The sequence below is a fragment of the Nerophis ophidion genome, linkage group LG06 (assembly GCF_033978795.1).
Source record: "Nerophis ophidion isolate RoL-2023_Sa linkage group LG06, RoL_Noph_v1.0, whole genome shotgun sequence".
Taxonomy (NCBI): Eukaryota; Metazoa; Chordata; class Actinopteri; order Syngnathiformes; family Syngnathidae; genus Nerophis; species Nerophis ophidion.
The window spans coordinates 65,561,007-65,586,316 of record NC_084616.1 but is presented as its reverse complement, the minus strand read 5'-3'; the positions used below and the strand labels follow the sequence as shown (position 1 = coordinate 65,586,316).

At 42.1% G+C, this 25,310-nt stretch overlaps 1 protein-coding gene across 2 annotated transcripts; it reads right to left on the bottom strand.

The window, feature by feature from the left end:
* Positions 1-12,386: 12,386 nt before the first annotated feature.
* Positions 12,387-23,722, bottom strand: LOC133555117 (IQ calmodulin-binding motif-containing protein 1-like). Of its 2 annotated transcripts, none has more exons than XM_061904611.1 (15): positions 23,565-23,722; positions 20,309-20,432; positions 19,483-19,642; positions 19,255-19,372; positions 19,073-19,172; positions 18,913-19,009; positions 16,907-17,073; positions 16,487-16,581; positions 16,299-16,417; positions 16,169-16,235; positions 16,025-16,100; positions 15,799-15,959; positions 13,035-13,172; positions 12,738-12,894; positions 12,387-12,653 (listed from the first exon to the last, which is right to left on the bottom strand). In XM_061904611.1, exons 2-15 carry the CDS (start codon positions 20,409-20,411, stop codon positions 12,478-12,480), a joined length of 1,734 nt encoding a protein of 577 aa, XP_061760595.1. In that variant the 5' UTR covers positions 20,412-20,432; positions 23,565-23,722; the 3' UTR covers positions 12,387-12,477. The 2 variants fall into 2 exon arrangements, with proteins under 2 accessions (XP_061760595.1, XP_061760596.1); XM_061904612.1 differs by having other exon boundaries at positions 19,097-19,172; positions 23,565-23,721.
* Between the last annotated feature and the right edge of the window lie 1,588 nt (positions 23,723-25,310).

Below are 25,310 nucleotides of genomic sequence, written 5' to 3'. Positions count from 1 at the left end.
AAGAAATAATGATTTGTCTTTGTTAGAAAAATAGCTTGGTCCAATTTGTTATATATTCTAACAAAAGGCAGATTGGTTTTTAACCTATTTAAAATATGTCATCAAAATTCTAAAATTAATATTAATCAGGAAAAATTACTAATGATTTTCCATAAATTCTTTTTTTAATTTTTTTAAAAAGTTTCAAATTAGCTAGTTTTTCTTTTCATTTTTTTCGGTTGAATTTTAAGGAGTCGTAATTGAAGATAAACTATGTTTCTAAATTAAATTTTCATTTTTTTCGTGTTTTCTCCTCTTTTAAACTGCTCAATTAAGTGTTTTTTTTTTTTATCATTTATTCTCTACAAAAAACCTTCCGTAAAAGGAAAAAAAATGTACGACGAAATGACAGACAGAAATACCCACTTTTTTTTTTAATATATATAAATGTATTTATTAAAGGTAAATTGAGCAAATTTTCTATTTCTGGCAATTTATTTAAGTGTGTATCAAACTGGTAGCCCATCGCATTAATCAGTACCCAAGAAGTAGCTCTTGGTTTCAAAAAGGTTGGTGATCCTTGGACTAAACCATCTGAATAACAATGAGAGTGAAGGTTATATATAAATAATATTTTTAGGGTGACAATAAGCTACACTTCAACTTGTCACCCTAGTTGCCGCATTGCCGGCAGTAAGTCGAACATGTTTCCAGTGAGGGTTGGACTCCGCCAAGGCTGTCCTTTGTCACCGATTCTGTTCATAACTTTTATGGACAGAATTTCTTGGCTCAGTCAAGGCGCTGAGGGGTTCCGAGTTTGGTGGCCGCGGGATTAGGTCTCTGCTTTTTGCAGATGATGTGGTCCTGATGGCTTCATCTGGCTTGGATCTTCAGCTCTCACTGGAACGGTTCGCAGCCGAGTGTGAAGCGACCGGAATGAACATCAGCAAGTCCAAGTCCGAGTGCATGGTTTTCGCCCGGAAAAGGGGGGAGTGCCATCTCCGGGTTGGTGAGGAGACCCTGCCCCAAGTGGCGGAGTTCAAGTACCTAGGAGTCTTGTTCACGAGTGGGGGAAGAGTGGATCATGAGATCGACAGGCGGATTGGTGGGGCATCTCCAGTAATGCGGAAGATGTATCGATCCGTTGTGGTGAAGAAGGAGCTGAGCCGGAAGGCAAAGCTCTCAATTTACCAGTCGATCTACATTCCCATCCTCACCTATGGTCATGAGCTTTGGGTCATGAGCGAAAGGACAAGATCACGGGTACAAGCGGCCGAAATGAGTTTCCTCCGCCGTGTGGCGGGGCTCTCCCTTAGAGATAGGGTGAGAAGCTCTGTCATCCGGGAGGAACTCAAAGTAAAGCCGCTGGTCCTCCACATCGAGAGGAACCAGATGAGGTGGTTCGGGCATCTGGTCAGGATGCCACCCGAACGCCTCCCTGGGGAGGTGTTTAGGGCACGTCCAACCGGTAGGAGGCCAAGGGGAAGACTCAGGACAAGTTGGGAAGACTACGTCTCCCGGCCAGCCTGGGAACGCCTCGGGATCTCCCGGGAAGAGCTGGACGAAGTGGCTGGGGAGAGGGAAGTCTGGGCTTCCCTGCTTAGGCTGCTGCCCCTGCGACCCAACCTCGGATAAGCGGAAGAAGATGGATGGATGGAAGTTGAAGTGTAGAAGACATTATTAAAGTCACAAATAATTGGATGGCTTTATATGAATGTTTTGTTAGATTCTTAGTTCTGCTGTTATATATTTAGTGGTCTTGTGATGATTGATGAGCCTAAAAGACACCAACGAGGAATCGTCGAACAAAAGGCTTTATTTGTTTCAGCGAGCCTCTGACTGGGACTGCAGCTTCCAGCAGAAAGAGTATGGGCCTGATCACTCTTCTTAAAAAGTTAAAGTACACATGGTTGTCACACACACTCTAGGTGTGGCAAAATTATTCTCTGCATTTCACCCATCACCCTTGATCACCCCCTAGGAGGTGAGGGGAGCAGCGAGCAGCAGCGGTGTCCGCGCCAGGGAATCATTTTTGGTGATTTAACCCCCAATTCCAACCCCTGTCAAGCAGGGAGGTAAAGGGTCCCATTTTAATATAACTCGGCCGGGGTTTGAACACACGAACTACCGATCTCAGGGCGGACAATCACTCCTTTGATGTCTTCTCTGACCACAGTGACTAAATACCCCTTCCCGAAGACCCCCGCACTTTGTAACTCTCGCCTTGGAGCCGGCCAGTCAATCTTTCCCTGACGATATTCCTTTTATCAGTTTGAGTCGGGTGACCTCTGAGCCCTATCCTCTACTCCTCCCTGTGGGGGCTTCCTACCAGATGTTGCGAATGTTTTTGTTATCACTTCTGAAATCCAAACCTGCATTCCTGGATTCCAATTTCCCCGGGGCAATTGCAACTGCTCTCTGAGGAGTTTGTGATGGACATGTGCACTTTTGAAACCATCTAAGGCATGGGTGTCAAACTCTGCCCCGCGGGCCAAATCTGGCCCGCCGTTTAATTTCATTTGGCCCTTGAGGCAATATCAAATTAACATTAGAGCTGGCCCGCCGGGAACACCAAAATCACCGCTAATACTCTTACTTGCCAACCCTCCCGCTTTTCCCGGGAGACACCCGAAGTTTAGTGCCCTTCCCGATAATCTCCCTGGGCAACCATTCTCCTGATTTCCACCCAGACAACAATATTGGGAGCGTGCCTTAAAGGCACTGCCTTTAGTGTCCTCTACAACATGTCATCACGTCCTCTTTTCCTCCATATAAACAGCGTACTGGGCAAGTCACATAATATATGCGGCTTCTACACACACATATGTGAATGCCACGCATCCTTGGTCAACAGCCATACAGGTCACACTGAGGGTGGCCGTATAAACAACTTTAACATTGTTACAAATATGCGCCACACCGTGAACCCACACCAAACAAGAATGACAAAACACATTTCGGGAGAACACCTGCACCGTAACACAACATAAACACAACAGAACAAATACCCAGAACCCCTTGCAGCAATAACTCTTCCGGAACGCTACAATATACACCCCTCGCTACCACCAAACCCCGCCCACCTCATTTTTATTTTCTTTTCTAATTTATTAGCCTGTGGAAAAAGTTAATGTTGATATTTACCTCAGAAGGCTGCAAATAGAAAAGAGGCATTAATTTTTATTTAATATACCACTGGTGTTTTTACGTTTGTTTTTTGAAAGTTGATTTTGCACTATTATGTTATATAAGCTCTGCCTGTTCCAGTCACGGAGAGAACATGCAAACTCCACACAGAACGATCCTGAGACCGGGATTGATTACTCAGGGGGGGGATAAAAGATTAAAATAAAATAAAATAAAAAAATCGGTCTTAGCCTGGGCCCTGGAGAGGGGGTTTAGACGGAGGCCAATGGAAAACAACAACTCATAGCCATAGTACACATACCTCTTACATGTGTGTAAGAGGGAAACATCAAACATCAAAGAACAAAGAGGACATTAAAGACATTAAAGCAGCAGATACAACCAGACACTTCTACATACAGCTATGAATAAAAAGTAAAAGAAACATATCCACTGTGGTGGCCTCTGCAGTGTTCCACGCCATCGTCCGCTGGGGAGGAGGGAGCATGGCCAGAGACAGGAGCAGACCCAACAAAGCAACCAAGACAGCCGACTCCACTCTCGGCCAGTGTCCAGTCCACATGGATGAGAGAGGATACATCCAAGGTGACTGAGGTGTCCGACACCTGCTCACCCAGCCAAGACACCGCGCAGCCTATACTATGTGGTAATATCAATAGACACTACACTTCCTCTACAGAAGAATGGTATGGCATGAGGAGACAGAAACTAGTAAGAATTTGTGTTGGTTTTGTCATATTTTGAAATGCTGTATAGCACAAATGTCAAACTCAAGGCCTGTGGGTCGGATCCTGCCTGACATGTCATTTAACGTGGCCCGTGAAAGCCTGGGAAGGATTTGGATACTTTATCTTCCTTTCATTGTTTCCGTTTTGACGGGAAAAAAAATGGATGTACCGTATTTTGCGGACCATAAGTTGCAGTTTTTTTCATAGTGTGGACTGGACATGGTCTAGTCATGCCCAGCCAAACAAGCATGTGTGGTCAATTCCACCTTTATTAGGATGTAAAAAAGAAATATGCTTTAATTAGAGCACACACACTTTAATACACCTTTTTTTTTTTTTCTTGCTTATGTTTTTTTCTGCATTTGAACTTATGCCATTTTTTAGGAAAAATCTAAACAATTCCCAATACATGAGGCCCCTGATCCATTTCTGGTATGTGGTCACATGTTTGTGATATTCTCAACCTTCATTAAAGGCCTATTTTGAAACCCACTACTACCCACCAAGCAGTCTGATAGTTTATATATCAATGATGAAATATTAACATTGCAACACATGCCAATACGGCCTTTTTAGTTTACTAAATTACAATTTTAAATTTCCCGAGAGTTTCATCTTGAAAAATGTTTTGTAATGATGTGTACGCAAGACGTCACAGGTTTTTAGGAAGTATGAGCGCTGCGCACACACACAGCTAAAAGTCGTCTGCTTTAACGGCATAATTACAGTATTTTGGAGATCTGTGTTGCTGAATTATTTGCAATTTGTTCAATTAATATTGGAGAAGTCAAAGTAGCAAGATGGAGTTGGGAAGCTTTAGCCTTTAGCCACACAAACACACTGTGATTCCTTGTTTAAAATTCACAGAGTTGAAACTTTCCTATGGATCACAGCGGACATGGATCCCGACCAAGTTGTCAACCAGCAGGTTTCGGTGAGAAAATTGTTGTTAAAAAGTCGCCACTTACCGGATATCAGCTGAGCTTGCGCCTCCCGTACAGCTGCCGTCGACTTCTCCGAGACACTGCGCGTCAACACCCGGCCGTGGACGTACCCTTCCTGTTAAACTCACTAAAACACTAGCAACACAATAGAAAGATAAGGGATTTCCCAGAATTATCCTAGTAAATGTCTCTAAAAACATCTGAATCCGTCTCAATGCAACGTGATTGCAATCACGTTTTTTTTCTAGTCCGTCGCTATCAATATCATCATCATCATCAGCCGTTGTCAGTCCACGGCTGGACGAAAGCCTCAGCATGTTTCTGACATTTGGCGTACTTTTCATGCTGGTTATTAGCCTACACCTTCCACGCTGGCTTGGCGCGGGTTGGAAGGGGTATTTTATATCAGAGATCCTTCTCCTAGACTAATTGCCTTACTGGGCTGTTGAACTTAGTCTGTCCTGTTTGTTGTCTGCGCCCTATTTACCCAGGGACCCGCTCAGCTGTATGGCGCCGACCGCCCGCCAGTCACAAGAGAAGGTGCGAACGGTCCTTTGTGTGCATTTTATAGGCGTTAGTTGGGACTCACTAAGCCCACACACAACCTCCCATCTCATGCCTGGATGTAGTTTAATGTCATACCTAAGTAGCATAGCACGTAGTAGACAATCTGGGGACCTTATACACTCCCACAGCACATGCACGGGTGAAATGGGCCAGGGAGTGTGGGGAGCCCCTCGTCGCCTCCTCAACCGGTGGAGGCTCTGTGGGCTACGGTTACTGATTGTGTGAGAGTGAGGCCTGCTCTGTCTGTAGCCGAGGTTTTGTGCCTGAGGGGCGCTGGTTGAGTATCAATATACTCAAACACGAATCTTTCATCCTCGCTCAAATTAATGGGGAAATTGTCGTTTTCTCGGTCCGAATAGCACTTTTTGTTGGAGGCTGCCATTAAAAACATTGTGAATATGTGAGGAGCCATCAAACATGTGACGTCATCGCCTGCGACTTCCGGTAGAGGCAAGGCTTTTCTCTTAGCACCGTCAGTTGCGAACTTTATCGTGGATGTTCTCTACTAAATCCTTTCAGCAAAAATATGGCAATATCGTGAAATGATCAAGTATGACACATAGAATGGACCTGCTATCCCCGTTTAAATAAGAAAATCTCATTTCAGTAGGCCTTTAAGGTCTACTGAAACACCATTGTCATAAATAATGTGGCGAAGAGATTTTACTTACCTTCTGAGGAAGAAGTCCTTTTTGGGGGCTAGATTCAAGTAATGACCACGAAGCTTAACAAACGGCTGCTGCAAAGCAATCGTTTAATCAGATGAAAACACCAATAGATCATCTAAGTAGCATAGCACGTAGTAGACAATTTGGGGGCCTTATACACTCCCACAGCACACGCACGGGTGAAATGGGCCAGGGAGTGTGGGGCGCCCCTCGTCGCCTCCTCAACCGGTGGAAGCTTTGTGGGCTGCGGTTACTGATTGTGTGAGTGAGCTGTGCTCTGTCTGTGGGCGAGGTTTTGTGCCTCAGGGGCGCTGGTTGTTCCCTTGGGCCCGTGTTAAGCAGTCCTGCTGTACTCTCTTGGGGAGTGATGGGACTCTTGGGTTGCTTGCGGGGCTGGGCTGTCTTCTCGTGCAGCTATGGGGAGTCTCTGGGCCCCTCAGAGCGGGACACCCCATCTTTTTGCCCACGTGGGCTTAAGGGCTGGCTGTTTCCTGCTTCCCCTGTGCCTTGTTTATGGCCGAGGGCATCTGTCTACGGCCTGCAGGTGGCCTGCCCAGAGGCACGGTGGGCCTGGTCCCGGGGGTCCTTTCGCTGGCCGGCCTGACAGCATAGGGTCGCTGGTCCCTTGTTCCCTGGGCACCGGACCTGCTGTTTTGGGTTGGGCTCACTGGGTGGCTGCAGCCGCATATACTGGGAGACATTTATACGGTGCATACACACATACAGTGGGGCAAAAAAGTATTTAGTCAGCCACCGATGGTGCAAGTTCTCCCACTTAAAATAATGACAGAGGTCTGTAATTTTCATCATAGGTACACTTCAACTGTGAGAGACAGAATGTGGAAAAAAAAATCCAGAATTCACATTGTGGGAATTTTAAAGAATTTATTTGTAAATTATGGTGGAAAATAAGTATTTGGTCTTTTCAAACAAGGAAGATCTCTGGCTCTCACACACCTGTAACTTCTTCTTTAAGAAGCTCTTCTGTCCTCCACTCGTTACCTGTATTAATGAAACCTGTTTGAACTCGATCTCTGTATAAAAGACACCTGTCCAGAGCCTCAAACAGTCCAAACTCCACTATGGCCAAGACCAAAGAGCTGTCGAGGGACACCAGGAAAAGAATTATAGACCTGCACCAGACTGGGAAGAGTGAATCTACAACAGGCAAGCAGCTTGGTGTGAAAAAATCAACTGCGACATACAAGACCACTGATACTCTCCCTCGATCTGGGGCTTCTTCACGCAAGATCTAATCCTGTGGGGTCAAAATGATCATGAGAACGGTGAGCAAAAATCCCAGAACCACACGGGGGAACCTGGTGAATGACCTGCAGAGAGCTGGGACCAAAGTAACAAAGGTTACCATCAGTAACACACTACGCCGACAGGAAATCAAATCCTGCAGTGCCAGACATGTCCCCTTGCTTAAGCCAGTACATGTCCAGGCCCGTCTGAAGTTTGCCAGAGAACACATGGGAGAATGTCATGTGGTCAGATGAAACCAAAATAGAACTTTTTGGTATAAACTCAACTCGTCGTGTTTGGAGGAAGAAGAATACTGAGTTGCATTCCAAGAACACCACACCTACTGTGAAGCATGAGGGTGGAAACATCATGCTTTGGGGCTGTTTTTCTGCTAAGGGGACAGGACGATTGATCCATGTTAAGGAAAGAATGAATGGGGCCATGTATCATGAAATTTTGAGCCAAGACCTCCTTCCATCAGTGAGAGCTTTGAATGGTTGACCAAATACTTATTTTCCACCATAATTTACAAATAAATTATTTAAAATTCCTACAGTGTGAATTCCTGGTTTTTTTCCCCCCATTCTGTCTCTCACAGTTGAAGTGTACCTATGATGAAAATTAAAGACCTCTATCATCATTTTAAGTGGGAGAACTTGCACAATCGGTGGTTGACTAAATACTTTTTTGCCCCACTGTACAGACGCATATTCACACGTACATACATACTTACATACATATATACATACGTACTTATGCACACACATACAGTCTTGGTCGAAAATTTACATACACTTGTAAAGAACATAATGTCATGGCTGTCTTGAATTTCCAATCATTTCTACAACTCATATGTTTTGGGGAAAGAGTGATTGGAGCACATACTTGTTTGTCACCAAAAACATTCAAGAAGTTTGTTTTTTTTATGAATTAATTATGGGTCTACTGAAAATGTGACCAAATCTGCTTAGTCAAAAGTATACATACAGCAATGTTAATATTTGGTTACATGTCCCTTGGCAAGTTTCACTGCAATAAGGAGCTTTGGGTAGCCATCCACAAGCTTCTGGCAAGCTTCTGGTTAAATGTTCGACCACTCGTTTTGACAAAATTGGTGCAGTTCAGCTAAATTTGTTGGTTTTCTGACATTGACTTGTTTCTACAGCATTGTCTACATGTTCTCAATGGGGTTTAAGTCAGGACTTTTGGGAAGGCCACTCTTAAACTTTAATTCTAGCCTGATATAGCCATTCCTTTACCAGTTTTGATGTGTGTTTGGGGTCATTGTCCTGTTGGAACACCCAACTGCACCCAAGATCCAAACTCCGCGCTGATGATTTTAGGTTGCCCTGAAGAATTTGGAGGTAATCTTCCTTTTTCATAGTCCCATTTACTATCTGTAAAGCACCAGTTCCATTGGCAGCAAAACAAGCCCAGAGCATAATACTACCACCACCATGCTTGACGGTAGGATGGTGTTCCTGGGATTAAAGGCCTAATTTTTTCTATTCCAAACATATTGCTGGGTATTGTGGGCAAACAGCTAAATTTTTGTTTCGTCTGCCCACAGAACTTTCCTCCAGAAGGTCTTATCTTTGTCCATGTGATCAGCAGCAAACTTTAGACGAGCCTTAAGGTGTCGCTTCTGGAGCAATGGCTTCCTTCTTGCATGGTAGCCTCTCAGTCCATGGCAATGCAAAACACGTTTGACTGTGGACACTGACACCTGTGTTGCAGCAGCTTACAGTTTATTGTAAACCTGCTTTTTGGTGGTTCCCAGTTAACTCTTGATATTCAGGACAAATTTTCTCTCAGCAGCAGGTGATAGCTTGTGTTTTCTACCTGATGGTGGCAGTGACAAAACTGTGCCATGCACTATATACTTAAGTATAATTGTCTGCACAGTTGCTCTTGCTCCAAGTAACTTTCCTGACTTGTTCAAGTCAATGATTAGTTTTTTCAGATCTGTGCTGAGTTCCTTTGACTTTCCCCATTGTCGCGTTTGTAACCGAGTCTAATGACTACATCGCATGAGCCCTGTTTAAATGGGCTCAGAGAAGTCAACAGGTGTCATCAATCATTATCACTCACATAAAGTTAAGAGACCAAGCCATGATGCTAAATTGATGTGATTGTAACTTTTCTACATCACCAAAAAATATCATGTATGTTGCTGTATGTATACTTTTGACCCAGCAGATTTGGTCACATAATAAATTCATAAAAGAACCAAACTTCAGGAATGTTTTTTGTGACAAACAAGTATGTGCTCCAATCACTCTACTACGAAAAATAAGACTAGTAGAAATTATTGAAAACTCAAAGACAGCCATGACATTATGTCCGTCACAAACGTATGTAGACTTTTGACCGCGACTGTACATATATACACACATACATACATACATACAAACAAACACACACGGTACACACATCCAAACGCACGTTCACTGTAAAAACATACAAAACCCAAAACCAGTGAAGTTGGCACATTGTGTAAATCGTAAATAAAAACAGAATACAATGATTTGCAAATCCTTTTCAACCAATACTCAATTGAATAGACTGCAAAGACAAGATACTTAACATTTGAACTGGAAAACGTTTGTTATTGTTTGCAACTATTAGCTCGTTTGGAATGTGATGCTTGCAACATGTTTAAAAAAAATCTGGCACAAGTGGCAAAAAAGACTGAGAAAGTTGAGAAATGCTCATCAAACACTTATTTGGAACATCCCACAGGTGAACAGGCTAATTGGGTACAGGTGGTGCCATGATTGGGTATAAAAGCAGCTTCCATGAAATGCTCAGTCATTCACAAGGATGGGGCGAGGGTCACCACTTTGTGAACAAATGCGTGAGCCAATTGTCCAACAGTTTAAGAAGAACATTTCTCAACAAGCTATTGCAAGGAATTTAGGGATTTCATCATCTACGGTCCGTAATATCATCAAAAGGTTCAGAGAATCTGAAGAAATCACTGCAGGTAAGCGGGGATATCACGGCCCTCGAAAAAGCGACATCAGTGCGTAAAGGATATGACGACATGGCCTCAGGAACACTTCAGAAAACCACTGTCGGTAACTACAGTTAGTCTACTATGCAAAGCAAAAGCCACTTATCAACAACACCCAGAAACGCTGCCGGCTTTGCTGGGACCGAGACGAACTGATGCAAAGTGTAAAAGTGTTCTGTGGTCTGACAAGTCTGTGGATGTCGTGTCCTCCGGACCAAAGAGGAAAAGAACCATCCCGATTGTTATCAACGCAAAGTTCAAAAACCAGGATCTGTGATGGTATGGAGGTGTATTAGTGCCCAAGGCATGTGTAACTTACACATCTGTGAATGCACCATTAATTCAAAAGGGTATATACAGGTTTTGGAAAAACATATGTTGCTATCCAAACAACCTTATCATGGAAACCCCTGCTTATTTCAGCAAGACAATGCCAAGCCACGTATTACAACAGCATGGCTTCATAGTAAAAGAGTGAGGATACTACAATGGTGAAGTTAAAGTACCAATGATTGTCACACACACACTAGGTGTGGCGAAATTTGTCCTCTGCATTTGACCCATCCCCTTAGTAACCTCCTGGGAGGTGAGGGGAGCAGCGGTGCTGCGCCCGGGAATCATTTGTGGTGATTTAACCCCCAATTCCAACCCTTGATGCTGAGTGCCAAGCAGGGAAGTAATGGGTCCCATTTTTATAGTCTTTGGTATGACTCGGCCAGGGTTTGAACTCCAAATCTACCGATCTCAGGGCAGTCTGCCTGTAGTCCAGACCTGTCTCCCATTGAAAATGTGTGACGCAATATGAAGCCTAAAGTACTACAGCTTAAGTTGAACAACTTAAGCTGTACATCAAGCAAGAATGGGAAAAAATTCAACTTGGAATGCTTCAAAAAATGGTCTCCTCAGTCCCAAACTTTTACTGAGTGTTGTTAAAAGGAAAGGCCATGTAACACAGTGGTAAAAATGCCCGTGTCAACTTTTTTGCAATGTTTTGCTGCCATTAAATTCTAAGTTAATGATTATTCGAAAAAATATATAAATATATTTCTCAGTTTGAACATTAAAAATCTTGTCTTTGCAGTCTATTCAATGGAATATAGGTTGAAAAGGATTTGCAAATCATTGTATTCTGTTTTTACTTAACAATTACACAACGTGCCAACTTTACTGGGTTTGGGTTTTGTACATACATACACATGCTGTACATACACTCATGTATACAATCACATTTCAACTCCCCGCGTTTAAGCTTAACCTATTTCACCATAACAATGTATAAGGTTAATCTAGTCCACTGCGCTCCCCAAAGAGGAATGGTCAAAACTGCCCAAAGATAGGTATGCCAAGGTTGTGGCATCTTATTCAAAAAGACTTGAGGCTGTAATTGTTGCCAAAGACGCAACAACGAAGCATTGAGGAAAGGCTGTGAATACTCATGTGCATGTGAATTCGTATTTATTTTTATTTATAATAAATTGGGGGGAAGGGGGAATTCAAAAATTCACATTGTCATTAAGCACATTTGTTCCCTTATTTTGTAATAAGAATGTAACATAGGAAAAAGTGAAGCATTGTGAATGTTTTCCAGTCCCCTAGAGAGCACTTGTCTGTTAACACTAAAGTGAGTTGTCCAGTTAGAAGGGGTAGTTTGGTGGTTACTTTTCATGTTTACCACACTGACAGCCTTGTAAAAATGGGTTCAACTATTTCTAGCACCTAACTGTTCATACGAGCAAACCTGTCCATTGTTATGTATATTATATATATATATATATATATATATATATATATATATATATATATAGCTGCTACACACCCACATATATACTTGCGTTGCGTATTTAGAAAAAAAACAACTAAAATAGTACAGTAAAAAATGAAATGGCGTGGAAAAAAGCAGTGATGTGCATAGAACTGATCATCATTCACTGAGGGTTTTCTTCCTCAAGCTGAGATTTCCACATCAAATACTTTCTTTAAGATATCCAGAAAACTTTGAAACATAGATCAGAACGACAACACAGCAACCACGACAATGAGCATCAAACCGATGCGAAGATCCAAAGGGTCACAACAACAGGGTAACAAGTTTAAAAACAAAAAGCAGCAAGTTTATTTTTAATTTCACGGAGCAACCACATAAACAAAATATATACTGTGACTGTGAAAGTTAATGTTATCTATAACCCCATAAACTCGCCTTGTGCTGTCTCGTCATCCAAAGTCCGCCACCAGGGTAGCCTGTCGGCCTGAAGCCTGGCGTTGTGTGCGTCACGCGCTTTCGCGGCCACGGCACGAGACGGGCTGAGAAAACGCTGGATATCTGCCACCTTGACATCGGAGAGGGGAAGCGTGTCTGCGGAGAATGAGGACAATACGAATCAAACATAGGGCAAAAGGGCGTGTCCGAGGCATGTGATATAAGTGAAAAGATTAGAACCTCTGAGAAGGTCCAGCTGAGTGTGAGTGTGAGCAAGTAGAGATTCAATTTTCTGCTCTTCTCGACTCTTTTGTATTGTCTTCTGTAGCAGCGCCTGCAACCGCCACTGCACGTCTACATGGAGATGTTCACATTGCTCACTGCTGATACCCACTGACTACACACGCACACACACACACACACACACACACACACACACACACACACACACACACACACACACACACACACACACACACACATTATTACTGACTAAGCAGTGTACGTTGTATCTTCAAGAGAAACAAATAAACTTACAGGATGCAACCTGATATGTTCCTCCACCTGTCTCTTCAACATTACCCTCCTGCTGTTCGTCAAACCCTTCTGACCAATCCAGCAAGGCATGCTAGACAACACCTTAGCTGCACGACGCTCTTGGAGATAATGACGAACCTGAAAAGAGGAGCAGCCAGTTAAAAGAGAGCTGACATTGAATGTCGGTTGAACATTAAGCACTATGACAATATGAAATAATACTAATATTTGATTGAATTTGTACAGCCGTTTCCAAGACACCCAATGCGCTTTACACAAATAATTAATTGCCTCCAAAAGGAGGTTATGTATCCGCCGGATGTGTCTGTTACGGTGCATTCCATCTGTACTGGGAAATCGGAATTTCAATAGGAATGGTCGGATTTCTGACTTCGCAAAGTCGGAAGATTCTCATCACCTCTGAGAGGATTTCAAAGATTGCCGCTCTGATGGTAAACTATACTATAAGCTTCTGTAATATCCTTTTTTAGCACTTTTTATTGTTTTTTTTGCTTCACGGTGGAAGAGGGGTTAGTGCGTCTGCCTCACAATACGAGTGGTCCTGAGTAGTCCTGGGTTCAATCCCAGGCTCGGGATCTTTCTGTGTGGAGTTTGCATGTTCTCCCCGTGAATGCGTGGGTTCCCTCCGGGTATTCCGGCTTCCTCCCACTTCCAAAGACATTAGCCCTACTGTGTGAATGTGAGTGTGAATGTTGTCTGTCTATCTGTGTTGGCCCTGCGGTGAGGGGGCGACTTGTCTAGGGTGTACACCGCCTTCCGCCCAATTGTAGCTGTGATAGGCGCCGGCGCCCCCCGCGACCCCAAAAGGGAATAAGCGGTAGTAAATGGATGGATGGACAACAAATTGCGTGCATTTTTAGGTAAGACAAACATTTTTAGAGTATAATACGTCTCTTATTCTTTTTAATAAATAACATTGTTATTCTGAAGCCAACCAATAATAAATAAAATACTCCTTACCATTAATGGGAATTCTTGAACAGGTGCGATATAAACAGATGGATGGAATAAAATGCATGAGAATGTTTTATATTTTGAACCTGATTTTTAACACTGTGATTACCAGCGGAATTATTCATTAGTTATCGTGTTAAGCAATGTCAGCTGAGATTTAACTGAGAGCCAGATGCAGTCATCAAAATAGCCACATCTGGCTCGAGAGCCATAGGTTCCCTACCCCTGCTGTAGAGTAAACAAAATTTATTTCATGTGTTTTATACATTCTACATCGTTAGAAAAAGCGCCTGTTTCCTCTTCATCAACCGTGTTTGAAGGCTGCAGAAAGAGTGCATACTGTGCCGTAAGATGTTTACGTTCCGACAAGGCAAGCGCAAACATACCTTTTGTGTATGTGACTGGGGGGTGTTGGGGTTTGTTTGTCTGTTCGCTAGTGACATAGCGAATTTTGCTTTAACTTCCAGTATATGTCAAAAATGGGATAAGGAACAAGTGATTACATTTTGGGGCTCTCCGGATCATCGTTTGGATTGAAATGTTTTTTTACTAATGGGAGATAGGGTCTATCGGAGGTCTATGCTCTTTGAGTGCTTTTTCTCGTTGTTCATTGACTCCACAGTCAGACATTAGTGATGGCAACAAACATTTGTAGCCACAGCCGTCATGGGGTAGACAGACACATGGCTGCCAATTTGTCTCAAACTACGGCCAACTAGTCACTGATAACTATACACCAGGCTGGGTGGCCCAAGTACACAAGAGCTGTGATAGGGATGACGGTTCCTGAGACAACCTGCTCAGCAGTTTATATATGGCAATATACAGTGGGGCAAAAAAGTATTTAGTCAGCCACCGATTGAAGTGCAAGTTCTCCCACTTAAAATGACGATAGAGGTCTGTAATTTTCATCATAGGTACACTTCAACTGTGAGAGACAGAATGTGAAAAAAATCCAGGAATTCACATTGTGGGAATTTTAAAGAATTAATTTGTAAATTTAGTGGAAAATAAGTATTTGGTCAACCATTCAAAGCTATCACTGATGGAAGGAGGTTTTGGCTCAAAATCTCACGATACATGGCCCCATTCATTCTTTCCTTAACACGGATCAATCGTCCTGTCCCCTTAGCAGAAAAACAGCCTCAAAGCCTGATGTTTCCACCACCATGCTTCACAGTAGGTGTGGTGTTCTTGGAATGCAACTCAGTATTCTTCTTCCTCCAAACACGACGAGTTTAGTTTATACCAAAAAGTTCTATTTTGGTTTCATCTGACCACATGACATTCTCCCAATCCTCTGCTGTATCATCCATGTATCCATTTTGGTATAAACTCAACTCGTCGTGTTTGGAGGAAGAAGAATACTGAGTTGCATCCCAGGAACACCACACCTACTGTGAAGCATGGGGGTGGAAACATCATGCTTTGGGGCTGTTTTTCTGCTAAGGGGACAGGACGATTGATCCGTGTTAAGGAAAGAATGAATGGGGCCATGTATCGTGAGATTTTGAGCCAAAACCTCCTTCCATCAGTGAGAGCTTTGAATGGTTGACCAAATACTTATTTTCCACCTTAATTTACAAATAAATTCTTTAAAATTCCTATAATGTGAATTCCTGGATTTTTATTACATTCTGTCTCTCACAGTTGAAGTGTACCTATGATGAAAATTACAGACCTGTGTCATCATTTTAAGTGGGAGAACTTGCACAATCGGTGGCTGACTAAAATACTTTTTTGCCCCATTGTATAGTAGTAGCTCTTAGCAGTAAATAGCAGTACATACAGCTCTCTGCAAGGTTCTGGCCGCCCGCTGCTGAGCTTGCGTGTGTTTCGATACACATCGTTGTAAATCAACGCGTCGCCTGGCCATAACGCCTCTCCAGGTGCTCTGGATCAACACAGCTGCACGCCGCTCGCACTCCTGCAGGTATGGTTCCACCTGGTCTGGACAGGTATAAGATTTGTGTGAGTTACTGTGCATTTTATTGTGCATGAGTGTGTGAGCGCACCAGGCGGTAAAAGCTGCAGAAGCTGTCTCTGTTTCTGGTGGAACTTGGTTCTTGCCTGCTGACGCCGCATACACACCTACAGACACACACAGGCACACAGTTGGAGGATGGCTATTATGAATGCTTAACTTCCATCTTTTTCACCTGGTATTTACACTCCTCCTCCCACTGCTGTGCTGCCCTCTGCTTTTGCTGTCGTTTTTTACGAGCTCTGACAAATAGGCAGAAAATGAACATGTGTGTAAAAGTCTCCATTTTAAAACATGTGACAAACCTGAAGTGGCGCTGCAGCATGGTAACTACTCGTTTGAGGGTCTTGAGTCTGCGTCTGGTCAGATACGCTCTCCAGGTTGCCTGAATTATACACGCCGCTCGCACACACTCTTCAGGAGACTGTCATGATAGCAATATGAGAAGAGGACAGGTCAGCAAAAAAGGCACCTGATTGACACACACACTCACTGTGTTTTCACAAGGTCGGAGGAGTGCAATCAGCTGACTGACTTCCTGGTCAAACCCACGCCCTCGCCAATCTTTTTCCAACAGGCTGTCCAAACCTGCAAAAACGAGCAGCCATGACTGAACTTTTTCCATTACCCTCATAACTTCTGCACATTGACTTTTTCTAAGTCCAACATTGTTGTCCTCCCACCAACCAGCCAAACAGCCACTATTATTGACCATTCTGTTTTACACTTCATCAAGTCATCTTCTTCCACTGGGGGTAAGGACTGTGAAGGATGGGGCGTAGGTGGTTTTCTCAGATGGATAGATATTGGGTTGAGGGTTCACTTTCATCATGTCAGTATGTTTAACATACTCACCCGAATACCACTAGTTTATTTGATCTATTCTTTTCCCATCATTCATCAGTGTGCTGACCTTTGAAGCTGAGGAGGAGGGTCTGGAGTTGCAGCTGATTGGACATGTGGAGGATAAGTCTGATGGATGCTCCACCCACTGCTGCATCAGAGGTGATGGCTAACTGGCCAACAGCCTCATCAAGCAGTAACTGTATGGAGTTATCTGACAAGCTTGACAGGAAGTCACTGCAGACAAGGAGGAGGATGTTTTAGTTGTCAATAACACAAATATATAGGTGTGTATTTTAGAAAAAGATTGTAATTAATTCAGACAAAAATTGTGATTGCAATTCAAGTCACAAATTTCTTCAAATCAAGTTTCCGTGCAATAATTGCAGCTATTTTTGAAAATAATTTTATGACATTTTATTCCAATTTCAATTGCAATTTAACATGTCATTCTATTTTCAAGGTCTTCTTCTCGTGTTTCTTTCAACACATACAAGTAATAAATCCATCTGTATTAATATATATTCTTACAGGCTAGGACTGGCCTGGGCAATTATTTTGACTCGGGGGGCCAAATTTAGAGGAAAAAATGTGTCTGGGGGTCGGTATATCTATTTTTAGGAAAAATAATACAAAACCTCCCAATAAAGTCTGATTGAATGCTAAAAATATTATGACGGACCGCCTTAAAAAGAGAATGGAATTTTTATTTTTTCTTTGAACAATAAAAACCCTGAATATTGACAACATATGAACGTCACACCCCCTCTCAATCGAAAAATTTTACAATCAAACCAAATGCAGCCAAAATGCAACAAACAGCAAAATATGAACGTGAAAGGTAAAAAAACCAAACATCTACAATCCGATATATGTGATATATCACTAAGCTTGAGAACTTTCTTGTAAAAATCTCCTTCCGCGTCTGTCCCTGACATCCACATTTCAGGCTGGCTGCTCTGGAAACACTCTGTGGAAACCCTCCCCACCCACACTGCTTGGTGCCCCGTCTGACCTGCTGTGACTTACATTACCATAGTAACTAGTAGGGTTGTACGGTATACGGGTATTAGTATAGTACCGCGATATTAATGAATCATATTTGGCAACATACTGCCTCTGAAAATTACCGGTCCGCCACACTCCCAAGATTTTTTGTTAAAATAAAGCCCATCCATCCATCCATTTTTCTACCACTTATTCCCTTTGGGGTTGCGGGGGGCGCTGGTGCCTATCTCAGCTACAATCGGGCGCAAGGCGGGGTACACCCTGGACAAGTCGCCACCTCATCGCAGGGCAACACAGATAGACAGACAACATTCACACTCACATTCACACACTAGGGCCAATTTAATGTTGCCAATCAACCTATCCCAAGGTGCATATCTTTGGAAGTGGGAGGAAGCCGGAGTACCCGGAGGGAACCCACGCAGTCACGGGGAGGACATGCAAACTCCACACAGAAAGATCCCGAGCCCGGGATTGAACCCAGGACTACTCAGGACCTTCGTTTTGTGAGGCAGACGCACTAACCCCTCTGCCACCGTGAAGCCCTAAAATAAAGCCAATAATGCAATTTTTTCAGGACCACTTTATTTATAAAATAATGGAAAAGTTTTAAAATAATATTGGTATCGGGACAACACTAGTCACTAAAATATCATGCAAAAGCGCAGATTCCAACCATTAAAATATGCTGTATAGTTCAAGACTTACGGTAATTTGAAAACATCCCTGCACATCATAATGGCAGCTACACTTTCCATCTCAAAGTTGTAAAAAAAATATTTGGGAAAGTCCGGCGGGCCAAATTGAAAAGCTTAACGGGCCGCATGTGTCCCCCGGGCCTTAATTTGCCCAGGACTGGGTTAGAATATGTTAAGATAAATGCAAATGAAGTATTGTTCACACCAAAATACTTCCAAATGACAGATGTGCTGATTAAATCCCCTAACTCTGCTTCTGGTTCCGAGGAAGCCATTTCAAAACACATTAACGTTACAAAGCACAAGGAGCAGGTTAATAATGACCTTCTGATCCAAAAACGAGAAATAGTTCCTGGAAAACTTGTGTTACCTGCTCGCTGTGCATGAGTCAATCCACATTTGGACACACAGCAATGCTGCGGTGACATCACAGCCCTGGATACGCTCATAGTAGGCAGAGCTGAGGACTGAACACATCATCATGTTCAGCTATTATATTTGAAGGTATGTTTGTTGATGAAAATTAATACCGTGACTTATGAACAGACACTGACCCTGAGTGGTGAGCTGTGTGTGCGCTCGCATAATCCAGCCGATTGACTCCATCACCTTCTTCAGGAGATCCATATGCTGAAACACATATGCCAGTCACACGTCTAGACAGTCTGCAGGCCCTGGAGGACAACACGTCGACGCACAATCACCATCTTACCTGTGTTTGCCTAGCAAGCTGACTGGCCAATGACAGGAGGCTGTCCATGACTGACGGCAAGAACAGCCCATGAAAGGACTCTGACAGTTCACCAGGCTCCACACCCACACAACATGAACTTCAGCGACATGCAGATTGAAAGTTCATCAGTCTTATGTTGGCGTACAATAAATGTATCAAATTGAAAATGTAAACTGAACACTGCAGAAGTTCAGGAATTTGTTTTACCTGGTGAGTGAGGCAAGCATGGCGGCGGCGCTCCAGTTGCCTTGCAGTGAGGGAGTGAAAAGCGAGACGCAGTGGTCTAGAATGCCACTCTGATACAACAGAGACTTAAATCTTGTTAGCGCACCCCGGTCCTTCTGGACCGCCGCCATGTTGAGAAACTCTGTGAAAACAATACCATTGACTTTTTTTTTTTGCATCATTCCAACTTCAGTGATTTCATGAACAGTTGAAAACAAGCGTTCTGGTAGAACTTGGCTCCAAGTAAACACACAACAAGGTAATTTAGCATGTTCTTCTCTAAAATGTCAAAAACGCTGCAGCAGAATTTTGTTGGAATTAATCAACATTAGCGGCTGATGATTGCAGTCAGGAGTAGAAGATGTGTTCTCAACCAATTACACAAAACAGTTCCTCCAGTTTTTTTAACAATCCGGGAAAGAACCCAGCGATCACCTGGTGATGATGACATCGTAGAGGGGTGATACAGCTCCGTGAGGAGAAACAATTATCACCACTTGCATACAAAACATTGAGTTGTATTGACTTGTATGGAATTTATGTAATGTGTCACAATCATGATAAATGTGGGGGCAGACTATCCATCCATCCATTTTCTACCGCTTATTCCCTTTTGGGGTCGCGGGGGGCGCTAACGGTTCATAAAAAATTCCCAGTAAAGGTAAGGTGTTCATATAAAATTTACAGGATAGGCTGAATTTGCGTTGATTGCTGTGTTTGTGACATTGCCCATTATTGCAGGGACTGACTAAATGCTGACAGCATCATCAGCGTCGTAACAAGAAAAACAACGACAGAAGCGTCTCACGTTTTAAAGTGTTGTTAAGGAAGTTGATGGTGTCATGCTGACTCATTTCTTTGTCTTCCAAATCTCTCTTCAGCTGCATCAAAGCCTCTTCAAGTGGCTCCATTGTTGGTGAAACAAACACAACCTGTGCACAGAAGAACAGTCAAATAAACACAAAGATAAACCCAACCTGTGCACAGACAATGTGTTGGATTATGTGCGGGATTATCTGGACACTCGGGCCTCAAAACTCGAAATGGACTATAATTAGACTTAAACCGGGCCATCACGTGGACATAAATGACGACAAGGAAATATTGGTTCATGAATCTGCACATAAATAACACAAGAACAAACATGAATCGTACATCATGTGGATTAAGAAACCACCAACAACAACAAAAATAACAAAAAAAAAACCAACAACTTTTCATCATCATCCATTATACGTTATTCTTGTTCTGAAATTGTCACGTGTCTATCAAATCTGTTGTTGAAACTTGGACTATATAAACAACATACATAACTAGCATATACATTGATTGTAAATTAGGGGCGGGACATGGATAAGCATTCTTGCTTTTTTTTTGTATCCCTTTTCGGTGGGTGCCTTTGGATGTCTGTCTAATTACAAAGAGTGATGAAGTGTTGCTATATACAAACCCCGGAAAATTGTGTTGGATGCAAATATAAACAGAATACAATGATTTGCAAATAATTTTCATCCCATATTCAGTTGAATATGCTACAAAGACAACATATTTGATGTTCAAACTGATAAACATTTATTTTTACAAATAATCATTAACTTTACGATTTGATGCCAGCAACAGGTGACAAAAAAGTTGGAAAAGGTGGCAATAAATACTGATAAAGTTGAGGAATGCTCATCAAACACTTATTTGGAACATCCCACAGGTGTGCAGGCTAATTGGGAACAGGTGGGTGCCATGATTGGGTATAAAAACAGCTTCCCAAAAAATGCTCAGTCTTTCACTAGAAAGGATGGGGCAAGGTACACCCATTTGTCCACAACTGCGTGAGCAAATAGTAAAACAGTTTAAGAACAACGTTTCTCAAAGGGCAATTGCAAGAAATTTAGGGATTTCACCATCTACGGTCCACAATATCATCAAAAGGTTCAGAGAATCTGGAGAAATCACTCAGATGGCCCTGTATCAAAAACAGACATCGATCTCTAAAGGAAAAAAAAAAAAAAAGAGTGTGGGTACTTTCATGGCCCGCCTGCAGTCCAGACCAGTCTCCCGTCGAAAATGTGTGGCGCATTATGAAGCGTAAAATACGACAGCGGAGACCTCGGACTGTTGAACGACTGAAGCTCTACATAAAACAAGAATGGGAAAGAATTCCACTTTCAAAGCTTCAACAATTAGTTTCCTCAGTTCCCAAACGCTTATTGAGTGTTGTTAAAAGAAAAGGTGATTTAACACAGTGGTGAACATGCCCTTTCCCAACTACTTTGGCATGAATTACAGCCATGAAATTCTCAGTTAATTATTATTTTCAAAAAAATAATAACATTTATGAGTTTGAACATCAAATATCTTGTCTTTGTAGTGCATTCAATTGAATAAGTGTTGAAAAGGATTTGAAAATCATTAAATTCCATTTATATTTATATCTAACATAATTTCCCAACTCATATGGAAACGGGGTTTGTATATATATATATATATATATATATATATATATATATATATACATATATATATATATATATATATATATATATATGTCTGTCTGCCGGAATACATAAATTAATTCATTCAAAAAAGACAATCAGTCAAACACAAAGACCGTAGATGCTTTTAAAAAATGCTTAAAAAATAAAAGCCTTATAATAGATTTATGTCTGCTAGTTCTAGCTATTAGGCTGTTCTAGTTTTTATTTTATTTTAATATTATTTTACTCATTGGGGACAGCTATTTGTTGTTCTAGCTTTGTTTTTGTTTTGTTTTAAATGCACTGTCGCACTTTGAGATTGTTTGTTCAATGTAAAGTGCTTTTACAAATAAAATCTATTATTATTCCATCCATCCATCCATAATCTTCCGCTTATCTGAGGTCGGGTTGCGGGGGCAGCAGCCTAAGCAGGGAAGCCCAGACTTCCCTCTCCCCAGCCACTTCGTCTAGCTCTTCCCGGGGGATCCCGAGGCGTTCCCAGGCCAGTCGGGAGACATAGTCTTCCCAACATGTCCTGGGTCTTCTCCGTGGCCTCCTACCGGTTGGACGTGCCCTAAACACCTCCCTAGGGAGGCGTTCGGGTGGCAGCCTGACCAGATGCCCGAGCCACCTCATCTGGCTCCTCTCGATGTGGAGGAGCAGCTGCTTTACTTTGAGTTCCTCCCGGATGGCAGAGCTTCTCACCCTATCTCTAAGGGAGAGCCCCGCCACCCGGCGGAGGAAACTCATTTCGGCCGCTTGTACCCGTGATTTTATCCTTTCGGTCATGACCCAAAGCTCATGACCAAAGGTGAGGATGGGAACGTAGATCGACTGGTAAATTGAGAGCTTTGCCTTCCGGCTCAGCTCCTTCTTCACCACAACGGATTGATACAATGTCCGCATTACTGAAGACGCCGCACCGATCCGCCTGATTATTATTATTAATAATAATGCGTACACAGGATAACCGTTAAATAAACAGAAGGAAAAACATAGATAACAGTGTAATAATAAACTAAAATAACAGACGAATAAACATGCTCAAATATGAACAGTCTAACAAATAGAAATATGTAGGATAGGTTGTGAATGTTGTCTATCTGTGTTGGCCCTGTGATGAGTGAGCGACTTGTCCAGGGTGTACACCGCCTTCCAGCACGCCCTGCAAGCCCGTAAGGGACAAGCGGTAGAAAATGGATGAATGAATAGATTTACACAACGTGCCAACTTCACTAGATTTGGATTTTGTATATTTTTACAGTGAATGTGCGTTTGAATGTATGTACCGTGTGTGTTTGTTTGTATGTATGTATGTATATATGTACAGTCGTGGTCAAAAGTCTACGTACACTTGTGACGGACATATTGTCATGGCTGTCTTGTGTACCCAATCATTTCTACAACTCTTATTTTTTTGTGATAGAGGGATTGGAGCACATACTTGTTTGTCACAAAAACATTCTTGAAGTTTGGTTGGATGGATAAACAAACAGAACAGGAATAAAAACATCAACATGTCCAACAGTATACTCTAGTTAAAAGTGCCCAAATTAGCCTTTCGGCGCCATTAATCCAACATAAAACACTTACCTAATTGTCGTATGACCTATTTTATGTCCATTAGATGTTATCAGCCACTAAAAACACTTTAAAAGACCGTTGGCTGTTAAATGCACACATCTAGTTAGCCATTCACCAACAACAAACTTCACCGTCACACATGCAACGTCATTCCATTGCGACCGCGCATGCGCAATATCGGTCACTCAATTGCGTGAAGTTTTTTTTAAAATATATTTTTTAATTGTTTTATTAAAAAATATATATAAACTTTTATTTATAAATTGCAACATATGCAAACAATCGAGAAATAGTAATAAACAAAATAAGTACAAAAACAGTAGAAATCAGCGCCAGGGGGTTGTAAACTCACAGAAACAAATAGAATGTTCGAAATAAACCAAGAAAAGAAAGAAAGAAAGAAAGAATGCCCATCCATCCATTTCTACCGCTTAGTCCCTTTGGGGTCGCGGGGGGCGCTGGTGCCTATCTCAGCTACAATCGGGCGGAAGGGGTGTACACCCTGGACAACTCGCCACATCATCGCAGGGCACAAATACAATGCTATATATATATCTATATATATATCTATATATATATATATATATATATATATATATAATATATATATGTATACATACTGTATATATCCATCCATCCATTTTCTACCGCTTATTCCCTTTTTGGGGTCGCGGGGGGGGCGCTGGCGCCTATCTCAGCTACAATCGGGCGGAAGGCGGCGTACACCCTGGACAAGTCGCCACCTCATCGCAGGGCCAACACAGATAGACAGACAACATTCACACCAATTTAGTGTTGGCAGACGCACTAACCCCTCTTCCACCGTGAAGCCCCATACTGTGTATATATATGTGTGTGTGTGTGTGTATATATATATATATATATATATATATATATATATATATATATATATATATATATATATATATATAGAAATTTGACGCACCAGCGCCCCCCCATGATCCCAAAGGGAATAAGCGGTAGAAAATGGATGGATGGATTTTGAAATTTGGAACACAGCATCATCATTTTCACAGCTTTTCTAAAGGCACAAAAAACAGGTCGGGTATTGAGAAACTTACATTTATGAATATACAATTTAGCCAATAGTATAATGAGGTTGCAAAGGTAAAATTACTTTTCAAATGTTTTTTTTCATACAGTGTAAATCCAAATAGCACATCTTTTAAACAAAGCACTATTTTGTCACGAATATTGTCCAGCGTGAAACGACAGATGCCCTGCCATAGTGATCGAGGTCTTTCACAAGTCCAAAACAGGTGGTAAACAGTCTCTGGATGCATGTTACATAAGGTGTTCTTCTTGTATCCAGGGTAAATAACGATGAATGATTTTAACAGATATCCATTTGACTTTGTGGGTAAGTACAAAGTTTGTAAATACATGACACGTTTTGACCCAGCAGATGTCATTCACAACATTATTCCAGAGTGCAAATTACACAGGATACAGACACCCAATCATTTTGGAATAAGCTGCGGGTTTTTCCTGTCATTTTTCTGATCAAAACACAGGAGTGTCAAAGGTATCATTCACAATTTGTACAGCAGAAAGAGGAGATGAGTACACCCTGTACAACAAAACAACACCTGTCATCAAATACAAGGGCAAATGGTTTTGGGAGTCACTGGGACCTTAAAATGGTTGAGAAATTCTTAGTAATTAAAAAGTTTACCTTCCTTATTGAAAATCTGACTCACTAAAATAATATCGTTCTTGATATTGCGTGAAGAG

Coding starts and splice junctions, on each gene's coding strand:
- LOC133555117 (XM_061904611.1), bottom strand. CDS start 20,411: ATGGAGCCACTTGAAGAGGCTTTGATGCAGCTGAAGAGAGATTTGGAA. Junction 16,418..16,486: donor TCCGACCTTGTGAAAACACA/GTGAGTGTGTGT, acceptor CTATCATGACAG/TCTCCTGAAGAGTGTGTGCG. Junction 12,895..13,034: donor AACATATCAGGTTGCATCCT/GTAAGTTTATTT, acceptor GTGCGTGTGTAG/TCAGTGGGTATCAGCAGTGA.